Consider the following 21,379-nt stretch of genomic DNA (forward strand, 5'->3'; position numbering starts at 1 on the left):
TATTTGTTCTTCCCTTATCCTTTTCTGTTCAACTTCTTTAAAAATCAACCGTTAGATTTGTATGATCCACGTACACCTTTATCCATGTGAACTTACTGATTAACTGTTGATTTTTAATTAAGTTTAATGAAAGAAGGATAGGAAAAGGATGTTTAAAACTTTCTCTATTTTAAATCATTGATTGTTCCAAAAACTTAAGTTGATAAAAAAATAATAAATTTAATTATTTAATTAATATTTTATCATATATGTTTTTCTCACCTCAATGGCTTTGCCCATATGCTTTGTTATTTATTGTGTGCTTGGTTTTATTTATTTATTTTGGATTTTGTATTAACTTATTTTCGTTAGTGATTGTGTCGTGTGAATGAGGTTTCATAAATACTAGGAGACAGATCTAATCATGCATGGAGAATGTCTAACAGCTTCCAACTTCCATACAATTTCAATGTTTGGCCCAAAAAACAACAGCTATATGATGGTAAGATAGCTAAAAAAAAAAGCGTAAGATAACTGAAAAAATCTATCAATGGTCGGGTTGGGGTAGTCGAACCACCCCTACGGTCAAAATGATGATTCGGCCACCATGGAAGGTTGGCTTAGCCGCTTAGGTTAGCTATTGGGTTGGTTTAGTAATCCTTAATGGTCATTCTAGTGGTTTACACACCACTCATTCTTTCTCTCTTATTTGCTGTCGTGATTTGGGCTGTTCATTTAAACTAAACGGTCCAGATAAGAGCTACCATCCCACCAGATCTCAATCTTCATTCTCTGTCACGATGGATTTCTTGATATTTGCCCTCTTTTCCTTCGTTTTATTAAAAAACAAGTTGCTTGTATTACTTCTTTGATTAAGATCAATACGTAGAAGAACCAAAATGATATCGGCAAGCATCATGAATTCTCCTAGCCACATCCCCAACAGTTTGTGGATTGTGTTACTGCTTTCTAATTCTTTGTAGCAAACCAACATTGGCTTGAATTTGACACTATTGTTACTGAAAACCCTGTGACATACTTGAACATCATAATGATCTTATTCTTCAATTTCTCACTTGTACTCTTTCCTCAACCTGGTTTCAATTATTTGTCATTGGAAAAATACAAATGCAACGTGTCACTGTGTTAAAATATTAATTAAATAATTAAATTTACTTTTCTATCCGCTTAAATGATTTAACAATGAACACAAACAAACTGCACCAACTCTCAAATTGCAGTCCACATTCCATGACAGGATAAGGCCTTGAGAAGCTCTTGCAGGAATTAATCAGTTCAAACTGCTCAACATAAGTTGAATCCTTATTTAGGAAATTTTCTCTAACAAAATTCAATTTTTACATTATGGCAACCTTCATCTACCATCTAAGGTTGTCCACTTTCAGTGGTCATGAATTACAGCTTCCTTACCAGATAATCCAATAAACTCAACCGCAACAGTGAGAGCATTCATAGCAGCCAAAGAAGTCAGGCTTGTTACAGACAATTTTTCCTCTCCACCCGCCAAGTCCGATACACCTCGAAACACAATACAAGGCACTCCATTTGATAGAGATGTCTGCATAGAGACCAACAATGCCAAACACAATTTTTAATTTGTAAATAAACAGTATTTCCAAAAATATTGGAATCATAATCAAATGAATCTTTCGTTTTTTTTTTTAACTAACCATCACAATAGCAGCACTCTCTTCATCAGCAGTGGAGACATTAAATTCTTTGAAAAGAAATTTTCTATAAGCTGCATTGTCAAGGTATATATCAGCAGTAGAACCTCTCAATCCATACACAACTTTTGGTGTTTCAGGAAGGCAATATGTCTCATTGAGACACTGTTGTAGCTTTAAATCCTGTAATCAATTACACAATTACAAGATAATGAGCTGAAAAACAAACCATGAATGATACACGCATTATCAACATGCATAAGCTATGAAAACAGAGTGGGGAAAAACCATGCTACGAACCTGAAGTGTTGTAGCAATGTTGAAAAATTTTGGTTCTATTGGAAGCCAAAAGACCTCTTCCATTGGTTTTGCTGCAGAGAACAATTGCTGCGGTGTGAAGTCTATCTTTGCCAACAAATTCTCTCCCTTTTCCGGGAAATTGAAAGCCCCAAACTTCAATTCTGTGAGTCCCCCTTCTGCTGACTTGAACTCCTTTAAAATGCAAATAGAGGATGAAAGATGAATTAAGCATAGTCCCACTAAACTACAAAATCTAGCTGCTTAAACACATAAGTTGAGGGGATTCTTTCTACTAAATAATTTGTAGCAGTAAAATCCAACAAAGAAAAGAGTAATCAACACAAGTTTAAACTTGTACCTTCCATTTCCAAGATCCTGTGAAGGCAACATAATTTGGGACACTAACATCACCAATGTTCAATGAATCATTAGTACTTCCAGCTATTCCATAGTGAACAATTCCTTGAATATCAAATGTATCAAGAAGGGTTTGCACAGCTATACCTGCATTTAGCTAAGAGTGTCACCAAAACGTCAAGTCTGCAACTCATAAAAAAATCTCTCATAGCAATTATAGGTAGTATGTAATACAGTAGTGTTGGGGAAATAATGAAAGAAAGATGAAATCTTACCGTTTGCTCTCCAGTCATCACATAAATTACATCTGTACCATTAATCTTCCCAATGTTGAACCTCCTTCCTAGGCAATCAACAGGTCAAACATATTCAAAACAAGCTGTTCATTATGTGCACGCATAATAGAATCTATAATAACAAGTTCTTTTACTTTCCTTCAAAGGAATAGGATCTCATTTTATGGTCAAGATTAAATTTCTACATCTATATATCTTGTCACATTTTCAATATGGTGTCATGTCATTTAATGTTAAATGCAATAAAGTAAAATATTGACGATGAAATGAAAGTGAAATGGAGAAAGTATTTGCCCTTCTGTAATTACAGGGTCTTCTCAGTAACAATTTTTTTTTTTGCCTCCCCCATTTTCCCACTTAACCCGAGCTAGCCCAACAATGCAGTCAACCCACCTAACTTTTAGTCTAAATGTGCCTAGCTTGTGCCACTCCCACCAAAATCAGAACCTTTGAATTTTGAAACTAGCCCATCTAAAGAACTTTTCAACCAAAGCTATTCTAGACTTCTAGTCAATCCAAGACCCATGGCATTGAGAGAGAGAGAGAGAGAGAGAGAGAGAGAGAGAGAGAGTACCAGCGAGGTCAACCCAGGGGATATAGGAGCTGGGAACAAAGAAACCAGAGGTTTGAAGCACGAGTTCTTCGGTAGGGAAAGTCATGACAAGCCCAATATAAGGCCCTGCATTCTCATTGATCCTGTCCACAACCCCATGCATTGGATGACTACACCTCAGCTGCACAGACTCTTGTATTTGTGCCATAACCAATAACCCCAACAACAACATCACTTCTAGCTCAACGTCCCACATTCTTCGCCGTCTTCCTACCACCGACATCCAACACTCTCCGCTACACATTTCCGTCGAGAATGAAAGATGATCGGACGGCTGTGGTTGTGGGTTCCCCTGGAAAGTTGGAGAGCTGCAGGAATAATGAAGACCAAGGAGACAGACAGAAGCATGGGAGCATATAACATAAGATATAATTTAGGTGTGAGCATGTGACTGGAATATCTCATCTAGCTACCAAGCACTATTAAGAAATACGAGTACAACAACTACCCAAGACTTATAACGCACGTGGATCGACCCTCCAATTATTGTGATAGCGTCTCATCACGTGCGTGGTTCACAAAGAGCACACGATTACTTCTTGGTACAGCTGAGAAAAAGGCATTGTCCGTCGTTCCAATGTTTAGAATCTACGTGGAAAATGTTGGGTATATTACCTTTTATATTATAAATTTCTTATAAACTTAAGAAGCAGTTCACGGATATAAATAATTTATAAATAAGTGTTTTTCCGCATTATATATATATATATATATATATATATATATTACTTTTTCTTTCTGCCCATTCAATAAGAATATAAAAGAAAAATAAGAGATATGATCTAAAATCACATATTTTTAATTTACGTTCCTTCTTGATTTATTCTTTCTTTTGCATTCATTTCAACTCATAAACGTAGTGTAAACGCTTTATAGGATACGGTTTAGAGGTAGCTATTGTTGGCGTGTCAACTATCAAACAAATTTCATAATCATAATCAATTTAATTGTTATAAGTTACTCAATTATTCTCTTATAGATCAAGGAATAAAAGTAGAATGTCAAAATATTGGCAAATGTCTAAGAACTAGTTGAAAACTCTTGCTTGTTTCCACATCTCATGAAAATTGAACAGCTCACATGCGTTCAGTAATTACTCCACAGCTTCAATGTCATGAATCCATCACAAAGATTTTCGTCTTCATTTTTCGTCGTCATCATAAATGGTAAATAAGGAAGGTTCAATGTGATAATACTCTAGTTGAGGCCCTGCATAACATGGATCTTCATTATATGTAAATGGACCCACTTTCTGACCAAGACTTTTGATCTGACTGTAAATACTCTACTGCTTTGTGGCATATGATGATCTTCTACTTGAATGAAGAAACAACTATAAGAGTTTCAGTCCACCAGTTACTTCATCAACTACTTCAACAGGCCCTGCTCGAGTGTCAGAATTAATCAATTGAAAGACAACTTACAAACTTTAGATGTATATACATACATTATACATGTGTGTGTGATGTCAGAAGCAAGAGTCAAACGCTTTGTGAAAGAGAGAAGTGTATATATGTATTTGTGTGTCTGTGTTTGTATTCTATCCTTCCGCATTCGAAAGAATTTACTAAAATGCAACACAATTAATTCCACCTAATATCCGATAAAGATAGCACAAAGGAACTTGAACTCTCAGCCAAAGACAGAAGTCAAGTTGGGAAGTCCAAAGGGTTACCATCATACCAACTTGCTATTGGTTAAAACTAATCTTATTTCTTTCATTGAATAATAATATTGAATCCCCATGTCAAAACTGCTACGTGTCTTATGGGGTCCTCCAAAACAAAAGATTTGCAAGATATGCAGGTATTGGGAGGAGAAACTCACCAAGAATAGCCATCACTGTCCTCGAATCTGGAAGATCGGAGAATGAATAAGTTATGAGATTAGGATAAACTGGTTAAACAGCTTCTGAAGCATGAGAAATTATTGCACAAATGTGAACTAGATAAGACTTGGAGAACCAACTGAAACATATGGAAAGGTGTTTACAAAAATAGGAAAAATAATTCAAGCAGTACTCAGATCACTAAAATATCCATGTGGTGGCAAGCACAAAATTGGATAGCATTTTGATAAAAATAAAATAAAATTACTATCTACTTCATTCAATCTTTCTTATTATCTCTAGAAGTTCTCGCCTCCGCGTCTCAAATATGGTTCTTAAGACAATTTACATGCTTCCAGTGCATTAGGATTGCATTGTTTACATGACTCGTCAGAGGCTCAATTTCAGTGCGTATCATCATGGCTTCAAAAAAAAATATTAAGTAATTTTTTGGCTGCATAATTTTTTTCTTGACTTAGGAGTCCACACTTGGTAATAAAAAGCACACATTAGTGATCTAAAAGGCAGCTTCAAGTAGTTAGGCCCAATCAAACCCCCCCTACACACACACAATTTGCCTCTTTCCGTCTCAGTATCCGCCAGACCTATCATTATGATCATCTACATCCCCATCCTTCCTCATTCAGTGGATTATCAGAGGATAGCTTCAATTTGATGAAAAGAACACATATTGCATATGAAAGACAAAGTATATTTAATCAGTGTATAGGAATTTTTTTTTTTTTTATAAGTAAATATGATATAAAAGAGCACAGAGGGGCGCAACCCACATACACGGGAAGTATAAAAGAAAGCGCCTAAGAGGGAGAAAAATGAAAAAGAAAATCAGAGAAGCTAATCCCTATAGGAGCTAGCCAAGCGGCCGTCCAGGAATACAAAGTAAAGAAGAAAAAATGAGTCAATTACTCTATAGTCCTAATGGAGTTCTCAAAACATCTAGCATTCCTTTCATTCCAAATACACCACATAAGACACAACGGGATCATCTTCCACACTACCGCGCTTCGAGAACTTCCTCCCGACCACCAACAATCGAACAAGCCCCTCACCTTGCAAGGCATGACCCAAAGCAGCCCAAACCGATCAAAAATAGTATGCCAAAGAACACTTGCGATCTCGCAATGGAGATTAAAATTGGGCAGATCTTAAGCGAGCACCCCTCCAGAGTGCAATGGAGGTCACTAGCCTAGGCCATGGGCCTTCTTGATTACCCATTGACCCCGTCCAGGTAAGTAAAAAAACAACAAAATTAATACAAAGAATATAAGAAGTTCGGTAAGCAGATTAGTCGACGGAGATCGGAAAGATCTCACGACAACCAGCCAGTAAACTTCAGTGTATAGGATTACACTCTGGATCTGAGTCATGGGGAGTACTACTGCTCTTCCCTACAAACTTAAATCCCAAATTACGCAGAAGTGCCCTCTTCGATAAGATACATTATCTATATTACTAACCAAACACAATTAACATCCTCAAAACATCAAGGGGAGTACAGCCTGCTGACCAAAATATTTATACCAAGAACTCTCATTCATAATACGGCAGTAACCATGATCAATTTTCAAAAAGGAATTCATTTTGCAACTCACTTGGTGCAATCTGCGTTCTCCCTGCATCAATTGTAATGTGGGTTGGTATATTTAGCGATTTTGCCCGCTCCTGCTAAGGTATATAAGGATTTAGTGAAAAATTAACAAATCCATGAAACAAAACATGCACCATATAACAAAGAGGAACAGGAAAATATAGTGGGGAAAGAGGATAAAGTAAAAACATCACATTTCACATTTTTCTTTTGGAGGGAAGGGCAGATGCAGGAAAATTAAAACATCAGATTAGGGAATGGAATCTGATAGTTCTTCTAATAATAACTTGAAAGAAAAATATAGAATTATGTGCAGATGATAAAATAATTTGCATCCGTTGATAGTTGGCAGCCCAATTCTGTCATAAAAAAGGGAACATCATGCACCTCCACTGGGGTCCTAATTTTACAGTTTGCTAAGTCACATTTGAAAGAAAAAAAAAATACATAAAGAATCTAGATATTGGTATCCCACCTTCATTAGAGTGTCAATCAATTAAATTTACCCTCAACTATCCACTATTAAATTAATAGAAATAGCGAGTTTGAAGACCAGGTAAGGCAAGGGAGGGTCCCTTTTAACCAACTTCGTTTTAAGCCAATGACTTGTTTCCTTAAAAAGAAACTAAGAGTTTCCCTTCTACTATAGCTATATCCATAACTAATCAATCATAAATATGAATTTAGCAGACTGGCAATATAGATATTATTACATTAATGACAAAATAAGTAAGCAAGAAAAGAATAAGCCTATGTTTACACTATATAGATTTTGGCACCCAAAAAAAAAAAACAGAAAACTTACTTGCAAAACTAGCATATCTTCCTCACTTTCAATTTTTACAACCACCTTAGGCTGCGCACACATCTCCCACCTGTATGCTGACAAACTTAGTCGCAAGCAACAGAGTGAATAAGGAATAAACTAGCATATTAGTGTGTGGCCTTACCTGTTTAAAGCTTTTGGTGCCCGACGAAGAAGCTTTTTATAGAGACCCAAAGTTGCATGACTAACAAAATAAGGGAAAGATTTGGCTCATGAATTAGATCAAAATGTATTTCAATAATGAAAAAAGAATAGCAAACATTCAAAAACTAACCAAGGATCAATGGATCATCAACGTCAATGTGTTGTTGAATAGGTGTACCAACAATTGTACAGAACAGAGGGTAAAGAGGTTATAACATCAACCATGTCAATGCAACTCTCAAGCACTTTACCATTAAAGATACTAAATCGATAAGTAACCCGCAATTGTTATCAGCATTCCATAGAGATAATATGAAGAAAGACATGGTTGACTTAAAAATAAAAGTAGATAAATTGTTTTTATGATGACTAAAGTTTGCCAATGGTTGTTAAAACAGCTAAAGTCCACGAGAGCACCCACTTATTTTGACACTGCACTGTCTTTTGTAATGCCCTAGACTAGTATCAAGCAATGTCTTGTTAATGCAGCCACAGACCTTCAGTCCACAAACTTAAATTCATAAGCACCATGTACCCCTATAAACTTTGCTTGATGAAACATCCTATCATTCTTAAATAAAGAATCAAAGTTCAAGAAGCTCCTGGCATATTTAAGTCCCACCACAAGCACAAGAATGAAACTAAAAGGAACATCAAACACATTCGGGAGAAGAGGGGAGGGGGTGAGGGAGCTTAGGCGTCCTTTGCGCTTACAAATATGAACAGCTTATCACCCCCAAATTCTCACTAATGACTCTTTTAAGCCTCCATATGCAGTAATGCAAGACTCAACACCATTCTTTATATGCTTTATGTTAGTAAACTAAAAAATTAATGATCTTAATGACATATTATAGCATCACTAGCTCTAAACGTTACACAAACAGACTGAAATGCCTTATAAGCATTCCAAAACTAAACAATTAATGATCTTAATGACATATTATAGCATCATTAGCACTAAACGTTACACAAACAGCCTGATATGTCTTATAAGCATTCCACTTGCACATATAAGAAGATATCTGAAAGCCAAGCTGAGAAGAACTACTTTTTAAGGCTAGAGAATATGTGTTCATAAAAAAATTATATTATATCAGATTATGTTACATATAAAATTACAGGCTACCTGCATTGGGCAGCAATTTTCCCTTTACCCATCTTTAGATCATTCCTCACAACCAAAACCTGCAGAAAACAAGAAAATAGCAAATAGATCTTAGTTCCTTTTCCCCCCCACTAAATTCTCTTTCCATGTATGTACATGTGTGTGTGTGTGTGTGTGTGTGAGAGAGAGAGAGAGAGAGACCATTTTGAAATCTTCAAGAATGTCAGCCAGCTTTTCAATCTCAAGGGCCTCTTTGGGCTTATCATTCTTCTTCCCATTACCATCAACTGCAATGTCTTTAGGTAATCTTGCTGAGATAAAAATGCGAGCAGGACATCGTGCACCAATGTAGTATCCCAAAGCAAGGCAACCTGCTCCAACTAGAATGGCACTCAGCAACGTCAGGTCCATCCTATATTGCACCCAAACAATGGCCCCTCAATCTTTTCTCAAGTCTGGGAGAAAAGTAAATCTTGAGAGCAGACAGTCCAAAATCCACCTAGAAAAAAGCAGATCATAATTGAACCTCTCCTTGTCATTGGATGAATAATAGACTTGCACCCATAAAATAAATATCTAATATTTAAAAATAGAACAAAAAATATAAATAAAGTGTACATACTCCACAACACATACAAAAGAACTGTATGAGGTCCCCTATTTTGTTTTCAATTCGGTGAGTAATTTAGATTCAGATTAAAGACTCTGAAACACTGCAATACCATAACCATGAGCTTCACTTTCTCTGAACTCTGATCATCTCTGAAAGGAAAACCAAAACACACATGGAAATATTGTCTTTTTCAATGCTGTCTACTTTTATACTGTCAAATTCATAGCCATTAGTTCAACATCAGATCACACACATGTGAATTACAATTAGGGCAAGCAATTTTTGACACGACCCACTAATCCAACATGAAATTAGCAGGTAAGGATTGCGGGGCTTGAGTTGCCGACATGTTTAATTAAATAGGTCGGATTAGAGTTGACTTATAATTTTATACCCTTGACACGACCCAAGCCTAAAACGCGAACACCAATTGCCACGCCTAATTACAATCAATATATGGTCATTTGTGGACAACGTTCAACCAACTAGGAACACGGTTCTCGCATACAAGACAGACAACCTTAATATAGACACCAAAGTAGTGATTTAAACCAAAGTTTCTGAACATGACCAACAAACGATAGACCTGCATAAATTAACAAGCATCCTAAACACATTGCAAAAACCATGGGAATAAACAAATAACAAAATATATTAAGAATCACCTTTTGATATTCTAAGTAACCCCATTCTCATTTCTCTCTCTTTCTTCTTTGTGTGTGTGTGTGTGCGCGCGCTGTATTCTAAGAAGAATAAGGCTCCAATCATGTCAACATTCTAGTGAGGAATTACAAAAATGAAAATAGATCAAATAAAAGCCTTCCAGAAGTTTAATTCTAGGTCAAGAACATAGACTCTGCTTCAGTAAAGAGAATTTTCCACTCCATTGATTAAGTTTTCCATCAAAGCAAACAGAGGAGAAGAGCAACAGCCATGGCTGAATGAAGTAATTATTCCTAAAATAGAAGGGCATTTCGGTAAAATAGATACCTGTAGTGTGACGCTGCTGAAGCTGCATTGATCGAAGTGTCAAAAACCCTAGATGCTAAAGCACTGATGCTAAAGGACTGGAGAGACCATAGGGGGAAGAGAAAAAGAGGAGAGAGATTGCGTTCACCTGAAACTCGGGCAGGTTCTGTAAACAAGACGACCTATCTCAGCCGTGTGGTTGGTGGACTCAGTCTTACTTCTCAATTTTACTCTTTAATGGCGTGTTTGGGTGTGTAAATTTTTTTTACTATTTTTTATTGTATTTAAAATTGTAAATACCCAAAAAGTTGCCATTTTTTTAAATTATGTTTGAATAATTTAGAGAATATAAAATAAAATTAGAAAAGATATTTAGGAAACTAAATTAAATTGAATTATTTAAAAAATAATATAAATAAATAAATCAATCTCTAAATTTTTTTTTTTTTTTAAAAAAAAAAAAAACTAAAACTCAAATTGGGATGGTTTTCCAACTACCCCTAAGGGCGGCAAAGGGTGGCTTTGCCACCTCCGAAATTAATGAGGGTAGTTGAGCCACTCCTAAGCACCGTTAGAAGGTAGCTCGGCCACCTTCATTAATGAGACGGCTACGAAAACCATTTGGGGTGGTCGAGCAGGATTGAGATCCCCTTCAATTACTCAAAATTGAAAAATTTTAGGTTACGAAATCGTGACCTTTCATCTTAAAATCAATGTTTATAAAATGTCAGCTGCTTTTGTATAATCAATGTATTAAATTTTGATTTTAAGCTGACTTTTATTTTACCGAGGTTTAAATGATTTTATAAACCATTGAATTAAAAATAAATGGCTACAATTTCGTAACATGAGATTCTCTAATTTTAAGTAATTTGAGAGAATCTCAATCCGGCCGAGCCATCATAGAAAATTGATCAACCACTGCCGAAATTAATGAGCCACCCCTAACCATTATTTGAGATTATGGGTGGTTCCGCCACTCTCAAATAATACTGATCTCTACAAAATATTTGGATTTTAGAAACCAAGTTTAGTCTTCATAAAACTCTACATGAGATCAATTAATTATTATTATTATTTTTTGGTAAATGATTTTTTTTTAGATCGGGTCAGATTTGGTGCAGGCTATAAAAAGGTCGATCGTGAGTCACATTAGATAAAATAATACCCCATTTTTTTGCTCTTTTTTTGTTTGTTTCTTTGTTTTTGCCGTCCATGGCTTTTCTTTTTGTTTGTGCGTTCAATACGTCGGTAGGACCAGTAGCGTATATTTTTCTGCGGGAAAGGATGCGTGCCAGGAGGGGCAAGGAATCAAAATCGAACGGTGACGATCGCAAGAAGTCACTCGTCCAACTACTCTGACTTTGACAATAAGACAAATTCTATAAAAAGGTGGAGAAAATCTACGGTGTGCAACATATTCCATCACCTGACTTTGACGAGCTCAAATTGTAATAATAAAACTCCACAAATTATCTAAAACCGAGAAAAATGCAAATTCTTAATGAAAAAAAAGGGAATTAAACCCCAAATATGAAATGAATGTTCTATAAATAGTTGACATTAAGGATATTGTTTTCCACGTAGACAATATTTGACATTGTCTTTAAAGAGGAAGAAAACTTGACACATAACGGATTACCCACTACAATGACATATGGTACATATTACCCACTACTTCAATATAAATAAATATTTATTGTCAATGTCAATTTTTTTTTTTTTTTTTCAGCCGCAATTTGAATTGCACATAATTCAACTTTATAGATACGAGGTTACAAGGCTTACAAGTTTCCATCAACAATTTTATGTGAGCAAGACAGCCATATTAGACTAATATAAGGTGCAATTAACTTTTCATATTACTTTGAACAATAATATATGATGATAAATACGTGCAATAAATTTGTTCGTTGCAACCTCATGAATACTCGCTAGAAGCTCAAACAATTTGATAGTTGTTCGGACAATTTGAGTAAGTAGGGCTCAAGTTGTTTGAACACCCACTAGAAGCTCAAACAATTTCTCATATAAAAATACCAGGGTCGGAACTACGCAGTGTAGTTCCTTAAAATTTTTTGAAAATTAGAATTTTATTCATAAATTTTTTAATTTTGCTCCCCCAAACTCCATGTACTCATAAGTTTTTTAATTTTTTCCTCTTAAACTCCAAATGCCAATTTCACCCCTAGAAAATACTTATTACATATGCAATATATGGTAGCCTCCTTGTACTTCCTAGATTCCTAGTCCAATAAGATATACACCTCGTGGTAATTTATATTTTTTATACCGTCTTTTAACCAATGTCGGTCAAACACTCAAAAAATCAAGATGTACGCAAATAATATTCTGTCAATTTTTTTTTCTTAAATATTCGTACGAGTATTAAAAACAAAACAAAAAATCGGAATATTATAAATATTCTAGGCTTCTAGCTAACGTATAAAGAGAGAGAAAGAAAGAGAGGGAGAGAGGAGAGAGATAGAAAGAGAGGGAGAGAGAGACTGAGACTCCTAGAAAGATCAAAACTTAACTCAGAGTCGTAGCGCGTCGTCGTCTCAACCAACCTGCCTCTCAATCTCAATTTCTCAAGGGTACTCTCTCCAATTTCTTATTCTTTTTTTGTTTGTTTGTTTTTAAATTTTTTTATGTAAGAAACACAAACACTCTCATTTTGTTATTTTGTTTTTTGGTTTTAGATTAATGTCTAATCCGATCGATTGCGTTGACTCTGTTTGGTTTATGAGAAAGCCGAGGAAAAACGATAGATTAATGACAATTCTAATTTTTTATGTTGTTCTTTTGGATCGCTCAACTAAGACTAGGTGTTGGATGTTGCCTTTTTTCGTTTGCCGTTAGGGTTTCATATTCCTATTCCCTAGCAATGCATATATGACATATGTTTGGTTGTTGAGAACGTTGAGAAAAAGTGATAAATATAAGATATTGACTTTCAGGGTTTAAGTGTTATTGTTTTCTGATAACTGCAAAACTCGTGTAGTTAACAGTGGTATTTAGTTGTTCAGCTTTGTTAATCGTGGCCTTTACTCGCCAATTATCACAAAAATTAGGGTTCCTGACAGATTTACCGAAATTTGTACGGTTTTAAGGGTAGTTAAGTTTTTTTGGAAAATTGATTTTTGAAGGTGTTGAATGTATGAAAATTAATGTTTATATGTTCCCGTGCATTTTAAATTCATGCTTGTGTGTTGAGTTGCTTAAAAAAATTGGGCAAAGGAAAGAGAATATAATTTAAATGTAGCTCTGGCTCTTGACTTTTGCTGTTTGGTTCCTGGAGAAAGTATGGAAACGAATGAACATTGGTTCTCTTTTTCTTTATGGAATGAATGGGTTTTCAGGGCAGAGGGTTTTTGTTTGGAATTTGGTTGCGAAGTGTTCTATTTGCTTGCCTGGAAAATGGAGTAAAGGAAAGAAAGAGTAATTTTGTAATTTTTATTTTGTTGTTAAAGAAATGAAAAAAATTTCCGTACATGAAAAATGCCACCAACAGAATTAGTTTGTTTTCCATCCCTTCTTATTTTTTAAATTTTTAACTTTTTTTTTCCAGCAACCATTAGGATTGGAGTTTTCTTTCTTCTAACATTTTGAAGTTTTGTGAGTTTTCTGGAAATATTTTTAAAGGTCTTGTTTAGGGTTTTGAAGGGTTGCAAATATGGGTGACAATTTGATGGAGAAAGTTAGTGCTCTCGGTGAACGCCTCAAGATTGGAGGCACTGAGGTGGGCCGAAAGATGAGTGCAGGCATGAGCTCAATGAGCTTCAAGGTGAAGGAACTTTTCCAAGGCCCAAACCAGGCAGATAAGATCGTTGAAGATGCCACCTCAGAGAACCTTGATGAGCCTGATTGGGCTTTGAATCTTGATATTTGTGACATGATCAATAATGAAAAAATTAACAGTGTTGAGTTGATCCGTGGAATTAAAAAGAGGATCATGTTGAAGAGCGCGAGGGTTCAGTACTTCGCTTTGGTGTTGCTTGAAACATTGGTTAAGAATTGTGAAAAGGCTTTCTCGGAGGTGGCAGCCGAGAGGGTTCTTGATGAGATGGTGAAGCTGATTGATGATCCTGAGACTGTAGTTAATAATCGTAATAAGGCTTTGATACTAATTGAAGCATGGGGGGAATCGACCAGCGAGCTCCGCTATTTGCCTGTTTATGAAGAAACATATAAGGTATTTTAAGTTCTGGTGCCTTTTAGTATTAATCTTTGTCGGTTGCCAAAATTTTGCTAATTAGCTCTTCTATTTCATAGTCTCTCCCCCGGCCCCAACCCTCTTTCTTCAAAACATGAAAAATTGTGTCAACTGCAGTCTAAATATTTGTATTTGGCTCAATCCAGTGGTGTTTCTAACCGACCTTTGGTGGTGTACAATGAAAAGTTAGTAGTGATGACTGATTTTGTTTGGCCAGTGTCCATCTTATGGAGATAAGTTTGTATATAAATTATGAAATGCAGAATTATATAATTTGAGTAATTGAAATAAAGAAGAAGGAATAAGGATCTTATAAAGTATTTAAGGATAGATAAAATGTTCTCTTTCTCCCTAGCGGTGATCCCACTAAGGAATTTTCTGTGGACCAATGATTTGGTGCAGAGGAAGTTTATGTTTGAATAACATCACACAAAAATTTTATGTGTGGGCAAGAAAATCCATGTTTTAGTTTACGACACAAAATTCTCCATGCAAGGTTTTTTTTTTTTTTTAAACAAAGAAAATTGTCTGCTTGTGTCTTTCTATTTCAGAGTTTAAAATCAAGGGGCATTCGGTTCCCTGGTCGTGACAATGAGAGTTTGGCACCCATCTTTACTCCTCCTCGTTCAGTATCAGATTCAGAATACAATACTGATTTTCCCCAGCAGATTCAGCGTGATTTTCCTGTGCAAAGCTTTACAGCTGAACAAACAAAGGAAGCATTTGATGTTGCAAGAAACAGCATTGAGCTTCTTACAACGGTTTTATCCTCTTCACCCCAACAAGATGCTTTGAAGGTGATTTTTTCTTCTTGTGCTGGTTGTCTATATCTACTAGTTTGGGTCTCTCTACTAGTGAACATATGATACTTTGGTGCCTTCATTATGTGAGGTGTGAGATATATTAATTAAATATGTTATTTTTATTTATTCTCTATGGTCTTTGACTGTTGAAAAAAAATCACCTGGATTTTACTAGCTTGATGTTTGTCCAACTTCAAGAGTTTTTACTTAACATAGATTATATAAGCTTGTTATTTTATGGTGTTGTGAGTGATATGTGAGGCACATAAGTACTAATAGACCGATAGGTTTTTAAATTCTATAACTAGTCAATGTTGGCACACTAGACCTCAATGGTTTTAGCAAAATTTTATATGATTCATTTGGTAATATATGTTTACATCACTACTGCATGGTAATGATGTATCAAAAATAGCATTAACTCTCTTGCCCTGTTGAGATCTAGAGTAGATCTTTCTAGTGCTTTTTCATATTTTGATTTTATTTACATTTGAATGATTAAACACTTCTCTTCTTGTTGCATAAACTCATTATGAACTTTTCTTTGCAAAATGCTCATATTTGCTTTGCTAATTGATTTGATTATTGGCTAACGTAACTGCTGTTTGTATGACAATTGATGTAGAATGAGTGTGTGTGTGTGTGTGTGATATACATAACAGAGTATACCTTAATGGAGAATTTTATTTTATTTTAATAGGCTCTAGACAATACTACATATGATTGGGCATCTCTTGGATATGATGACATAGAAGTTGTGTGACTTTGACATTCTGATTTGAGGTTTTTTGTTGTTGTTGAACATGCGTATTGTGGTCTAGTGTAATATCTAACTGATTAGATACTAGAATGAAAGAGAAAAGATCATTTTAATCGCTATTAAGTTTTTTTTTTTTGGTAGTGATTCTAGATCATAATATTTAGTATGCTTTTAAGTTCCTACAAGTTATGGTTATGACTTCTGTACAATATCAACCTTTCTTATCTATAATGTTTTAATATCGTTGCTTGTTACATGATCTCAGAAATAGTGCATTCTTGTTAATTGATTATGGTGAATTTTTAATTGGCATTGGCATTAGACTGGCTAAAATTTTGGATATGGAAATTATTCTGCAATTCAGAATTATATGTCCTCCTAAAAATGAATTCTCAGTTTAATTGGGCAATGTAAAAACCCCCTCTCCCGCCTCAATGTTTGTCTTGGTATCGCATTGAAGACCTGGGATCAAGTCCTGCGCACCCAAAAAAGAAAGAAAGAAAAAGGTTGAAGTGTCTTGAGATTGATGACTACTTTTTTTCTTTTTTGTAAGTAAATCAAAGTTTATTAAGAGCAAAAGGGCGCTACCCAATTTCACGGGAAGTATACAAGAGATACACTTAACTAGGAGAAGATAAAAGATCAAGACAATCAGGAAAATTAGAATTACTACTGGTTATTAATTAGCACAAGCATGCGTGATGGGAGTAGACTCATAGGGCTTTCCAATGCTATCTACCACAAGGTTAGATTTAATGGTAACTGAAACCAAATCCAGTGGTTGCTAACTGCAAATTTTTGGCGGCCTTTACAACTCTTCCAATGTTTTACCTTTTTCTAGGACTCTTGGATTGAAGATCCATTTGTCAGACAAGAACATATTAAAACGAATGTGTGAAATAAAAACATATTAACATGAAACTCACCTCAGTGGCAACTTCTTAAGTTACACATTTTAAATGTAGAATCAATTTTATTAGTTATCATGATTTCCTTGTTCTTTTTGCTCCTATTAGGTGTAGGCTTCTCTTGTATACTTCATATGTATACCTAGGGAAGCCTTATGCTTTTATTAATATTTCAATTACTTATAAAAAAAAAATGTAGAATCAGTTTTATTTTTGCCGAGTATGATAAATTTATCAGATTTAATATAAAATGAAATGCCTTTAAGTCATTTTGATATAACATGATTTCCAGTGGGATCTTTGGCATGTTGATTGAAATGTCCAATGAGTATCAATAAGAAAGAAAACTTGCTCAGCTGGCTTATTACTGTGACATTCGGGTGTATCTCTATTGCATGATGTATTGCAGTTTCCCTATGCACCCATAATGTTCAAGAGTAATAAATCCCTTAAATTTGGGTAATTTTATTTTGTATCACAGTGTCACACCGTTGAGGTTTGGGTTATCAATAACTTTCTTCGAGATAGTGACGTAACATTAATTATCTTGCACCTACAATTTTGGTCAAGTAACATGGTTTGAGTGATATCCATCAGCATCCCAACAAGGATTAATGTGGTCATTTTTGGTTTATACTTTTTTTTTTTTCTTGTTAACATTGTTTAAATTTGCTACTATGTTTTAAAAAATATTGCTTCGGTTGGCTAGTTGGAAAATGTTGTATTTGTCTAAGGGTGGTAGGGTTACCCTTCTCAAGAGCACCCTTTCTAATTTACCTACATACTTCATGTCCCTCTTTCCTCTTTCTACGGGTGTTGCAAACTGTATTGAGAAGTTCCAACACGATTTCTTATGGGTTGAGCTAGGCTAGAGTTCAAATATCACTTGGTGAGTTGGTCCAAGGTTTGTAGGGAGGGTTGGGAATTGAAGTCCAATCATGCTCTCTTAGGTAAATGGCTTTGGCGCTCTGGGATTGGGAGAGAGGCTTGGTGGAGAGTGATGGTGGACGCTAAATATGGAAGTTCATGGAGAGGGTGGTGCTCTAGTGAGCCGGTTGGTGCGTATGGGGTGAGTTTATGGAAGAATATTATGAGGGGTTGGGGGAAGTTTTCTAGTCATACTAGATTTGAAGTGGGAGATGGCTCAAGGTTAGATTCTGGCATGATCTATGGTGCGAGGATATAGCCTTTCCTAGTTTATTTGGTATTGTGTGCGCATGTTGCAGGTCACGTGGATCCATTCATTGGAACATGAGTTTTGCTAGAGTGGCTCATAATTGGAAGGTGGATAACTTTGCCTCATTCTTGAGGGTGTTGTATTTAGGGAGAGTGAGATGGGAAGGCGAGGATAACCTGTGGTGGGTCTCTTCTAAAAGAGGGTTGTTTGGTGTTAAATTTTTTTTTGACGAGGAACTCCCTTCAAGACAGGGCGACTTCGTGTACCCACCCCTGTTGGGTAATCCTTAGACCCTTGTATAGTGCCAGGAAAGATCTTTACCATGGACAATCTCCAAAAGCGGCATGTCATTGTGGTCAATAGGTGTTTTATGTGTTAAAGGAATGGAGAGTTCGTAGACCATTTTCTTCTTCATTGTGAGGTTGCTTGTGCTATGTGGAATGTTTTCTTTAGTTGGTTTGGGCTGTCTTGGATTATGCTTAGACAAGTAGTCAACTTGTATGCTTGTTGGTGCACTGCTGGCAGCAATTTAACTGCTGCTATGTGAAAGATAGTGCCTTCATGTCTTTTGTGGTGTCTTTAGAGGGAAATGAATGATATAAGTTTTGACGACCGTGAGAGGACTTTGGAGGATATTAAATCTTTATTTTTCAACACCTTGTATTTTTGGATAGCTGCTTTTGTTTCTTCTTTAGTGATTAGTTATCATGATTTTCTTACTCTTTTTGCTCCTACTATTTAGGTGGCTTCTCTTGTACTGTGTACATCGGACGTCTTATGCTTTTAATGACATCTCAATTGCTTATAAAAAAAAATTATTGAACAGAAAATGTCACTTTTCTCTAGCATTATAGTTGAACACCTACAATGGAATTCTTTCCTGCAAAATAAATCTGATCTTGATCCTTTGGTGGTTTAAGTATTGGGTTGACCACGAACTTGGTGTGAGATTGTCTTGCATGCCATTGTCCCTGTTTTGGCGTGAGTTTCTTCTAGGTCAAGAAGTCACCTGTTGCCACATATCTGTCTAGGTCACAAATTGTGACCCGCCTCCATGTTCTCAAGTAGTGCACTTGGACATTCTAATTCTTGGTCTTCATTAAAAAAAAGGATAAAAGAAAATCTAATTCTTGGCAGTTGATCAACCGAGCAGATCTGGCAATGGGGACAGTTTAGTTTAATGTTGTTCTAAAAACCCTAGTGCACTTTGAGTTTGAAGTAACAAAAAGAAAGAAAGCCTAGCACAATGATGACCTTATACAATGCAGATGCTGTGTTATGTTGTTTGTGTGTAATAAGAGTGTTGTTTGACACATGTAGTGATGATAAGATCAAGACTTTCTTTTTTGACGCCTTCTTGGATGAAGAGTTTCTGTTATCAGAGGAGTTATTTTGTAAATTTTAACCAGGCTACTTATTTTCTTGACTTAGTATTCAGTTCATAGGTATTGATGCTGGTGAAACACACTAACGTGAATGGGACCTTTTTCTTCCCATTTTCAGGATGACTTGACAATCACACTCGTACAGCAGTGTCGTCAGTCGCAATCTACTGTCCTGAGAATTATTGAGACGGCTGGAGATAATGAGGCCCTGCTTTTTGAAGCCTTGAATGTAAATGATGAGATTCAGAAAGCTCTCACCAAGTATGAAGAGATGTATAAGCCTACAGTTGTTGGAGCCGAGCCAGAACCTGCTATGATACCTGTTGCCGTTGAGCCAGACGAGTCACCCCGTCATGCAAAAGAAGATGCCCTAATTAGAAAACCAGCCGGTTCTCGAGGTGGGGGCCTGGGAGGAAGTAACGATGAAATGATGGACGATCTTGATGAGATGATATTTGGTAAGAAAGGTGGGGGTACGTCTCAAAGTGGGCATGATTCCAAGAAGCAACCACCAAAGGATGATCTCATCTCCCTTTGAGCCCGTTTCACATAGCTGATTCCATGGTTTTATTTGGAGAGAGCATGCCTGAATGGTGTTGATAGTGGGCTTTTTAGTTGGCGAAGACAATTTGAGTTTGATGTTTAAAAGCTTTACGAGCTTCATAAACATGGTTGTGGACTTCCTTTTGAGAACTTCAATTGTTTCTGGATGTTATGTAAGTAATTCATGTTTATATTGGGATGCCTAATTGCTCGATTTGTAATCATATATAGGAGACGTCATGAACATATTGAGTGGTATGGTTTTCATATTGGATATGGTTTGCCCCATACCGCTCATAGTCTCGTTGGCGCCTCCTCTAATTATCTCTTTTGTTGGATGGTGGTGCGACCATGACTTCACGAGAGTTCACTTGTATGACTGTCTGTTGCCTGTTTAATTGATAAGCCACAATTTATCTTTTGCACTGGACATGGCAAAAGGTACATTAGCAAGGCTTAAAAAAAGGGATCAGGATCTTCTACAATCTGCTTGTCTTAATTTAAGCCGTTAATCGAGAGGGATTTTGATGGGATTTATAGGCCCGAGTAGGTTTCGTGTTACTCAGGCACTTGTCTGAGTACAGTGGCGGAGTTGGGATATTTTTTTTTATAGGGGCAGAAAGTGTGATTAATAATTAATTAATATAATATAATGTTATGTTTTAATATTGTTTATTTGATCAAGTAACACTACAGTAAGACTATACCTCTATTTTATACCCAAATATTATGTATTATATCAAAAATTAATAGTGATTCATTCCAAATTTAATAGTGAACTTTTCATGTCAAAAAAAAAAATCTATATACTTTTGAAAATAAGAGATCGACATGAATTTTACTTATAGCATTACTCTGATTTACCCAAAAACCAACATATATAAATATTTATTTAAAACACAATATTGTATTTCAATTAATTACTTCTAATATTTAATTATCTGTAAATAATATGCAATTTTTTTAAAGATATTGTCTTTCACACTAACATCTAATATCTTTTCTAGAGCAAAAACATCCTAATAAGAAAAGAAGATTAGTTTAAGTGGTTGAAATGCCACCTATGTGGGTTGAAAAATAAAAAAATAAAAAATAAAAACAAAAACAAAAGAAAAGAAGAGAAAAAGGAAAGCGGGTCTTGGAGAGATGAAAGACTTCGAGAGAGTGAAATTTAGTGGCTATAGACTTATAGCTTTGGGACTGACGCGCCAACTAGCACCTTTGAGACTCACGTCTATCAGCATCTTCTCCTTACTT

The 21,379-nt window shown here is 35.7% G+C and overlaps 2 protein-coding genes, 1 non-coding gene and 1 pseudogene across 5 annotated transcripts; 1 reads left to right on the forward strand and 3 right to left on the reverse strand.

Moving 5' to 3' along the window:
* Positions 1-1,292: 1,292 nt before the first annotated feature.
* LOC132167835 (bark storage protein A-like) lies at positions 1,293-10,510 on the reverse strand. The gene is made up of 13 exons (XM_059578868.1): positions 10,352-10,510; positions 8,950-9,247; positions 8,770-8,828; positions 7,621-7,680; positions 7,476-7,545; positions 6,675-6,744; positions 5,061-5,087; positions 3,195-3,590; positions 2,600-2,667; positions 2,326-2,481; positions 1,968-2,159; positions 1,671-1,850; positions 1,293-1,558 (listed from the first exon to the last, which is right to left on the reverse strand). Exons 2-13 carry the CDS (start codon positions 9,157-9,159, stop codon positions 1,382-1,384), a joined length of 1,665 nt encoding a protein of 554 aa, XP_059434851.1. The 5' UTR covers positions 9,160-9,247; positions 10,352-10,510; the 3' UTR covers positions 1,293-1,381.
* LOC132168252 (U1 spliceosomal RNA) lies at positions 6,135-6,318 on the reverse strand (annotated as a pseudogene).
* LOC132168332 (small nucleolar RNA snoR109) lies at positions 6,342-6,436 on the reverse strand. Its single transcript, XR_009438846.1, has one exon. It is a non-coding gene; the product is annotated as a small nucleolar RNA snoR109 (small nucleolar RNA).
* Positions 10,511-12,790: 2,280 nt separating the features above from the next.
* On the forward strand, positions 12,791-20,498 carry LOC132191774 (TOM1-like protein 1). 3 transcript variants are annotated; one of them, XM_059606883.1, is made up of 4 exons: positions 12,791-12,927; positions 13,976-14,525; positions 15,098-15,343; positions 19,698-20,498. In XM_059606883.1, exons 2-4 carry the CDS (start codon positions 14,007-14,009, stop codon positions 20,115-20,117), a joined length of 1,185 nt encoding a protein of 394 aa, XP_059462866.1. In that variant the 5' UTR covers positions 12,791-12,927; positions 13,976-14,006; the 3' UTR covers positions 20,118-20,498. The 3 variants fall into 3 exon arrangements, with proteins under 3 accessions (XP_059462866.1, XP_059462852.1, XP_059462860.1); XM_059606869.1 differs by having other exon boundaries at positions 13,987-14,525; XM_059606877.1 differs by having other exon boundaries at positions 13,997-14,525.
* Positions 20,499-21,379: the final 881 nt, after the last annotated feature.

The sequence above is a fragment of the Corylus avellana genome, chromosome ca1, assembly GCF_901000735.1.
Source record: "Corylus avellana chromosome ca1, CavTom2PMs-1.0".
NCBI lineage: Eukaryota > Viridiplantae > Streptophyta > Magnoliopsida > Fagales > Betulaceae > Corylus > Corylus avellana.

Coding starts and splice junctions, on each gene's coding strand:
- LOC132167835 (XM_059578868.1), bottom strand. CDS start 9,159: ATGGACCTGACGTTGCTGAGTGCCATTCTAGTTGGAGCAGGTTGCCTT. Junction 8,829..8,949: donor TTCTTGAAGATTTCAAAATG/GTCTCTCTCTCT, acceptor TGTTTTCTGCAG/GTTTTGGTTGTGAGGAATGA. Junction 6,745..7,475: donor AAGATATGCTAGTTTTGCAA/GTAAGTTTTCTG, acceptor ATACCTTAGCAG/GAGCGGGCAAAATCGCTAAA.
- LOC132191774 (XM_059606883.1), top strand. CDS start 14,007: ATGGGTGACAATTTGATGGAGAAAGTTAGTGCTCTCGGTGAACGCCTC. Junction 14,526..15,097: donor TTTATGAAGAAACATATAAG/GTATTTTAAGTT, acceptor TTTCTATTTCAG/AGTTTAAAATCAAGGGGCAT. Junction 15,344..19,697: donor CCCAACAAGATGCTTTGAAG/GTGATTTTTTCT, acceptor TCCCATTTTCAG/GATGACTTGACAATCACACT.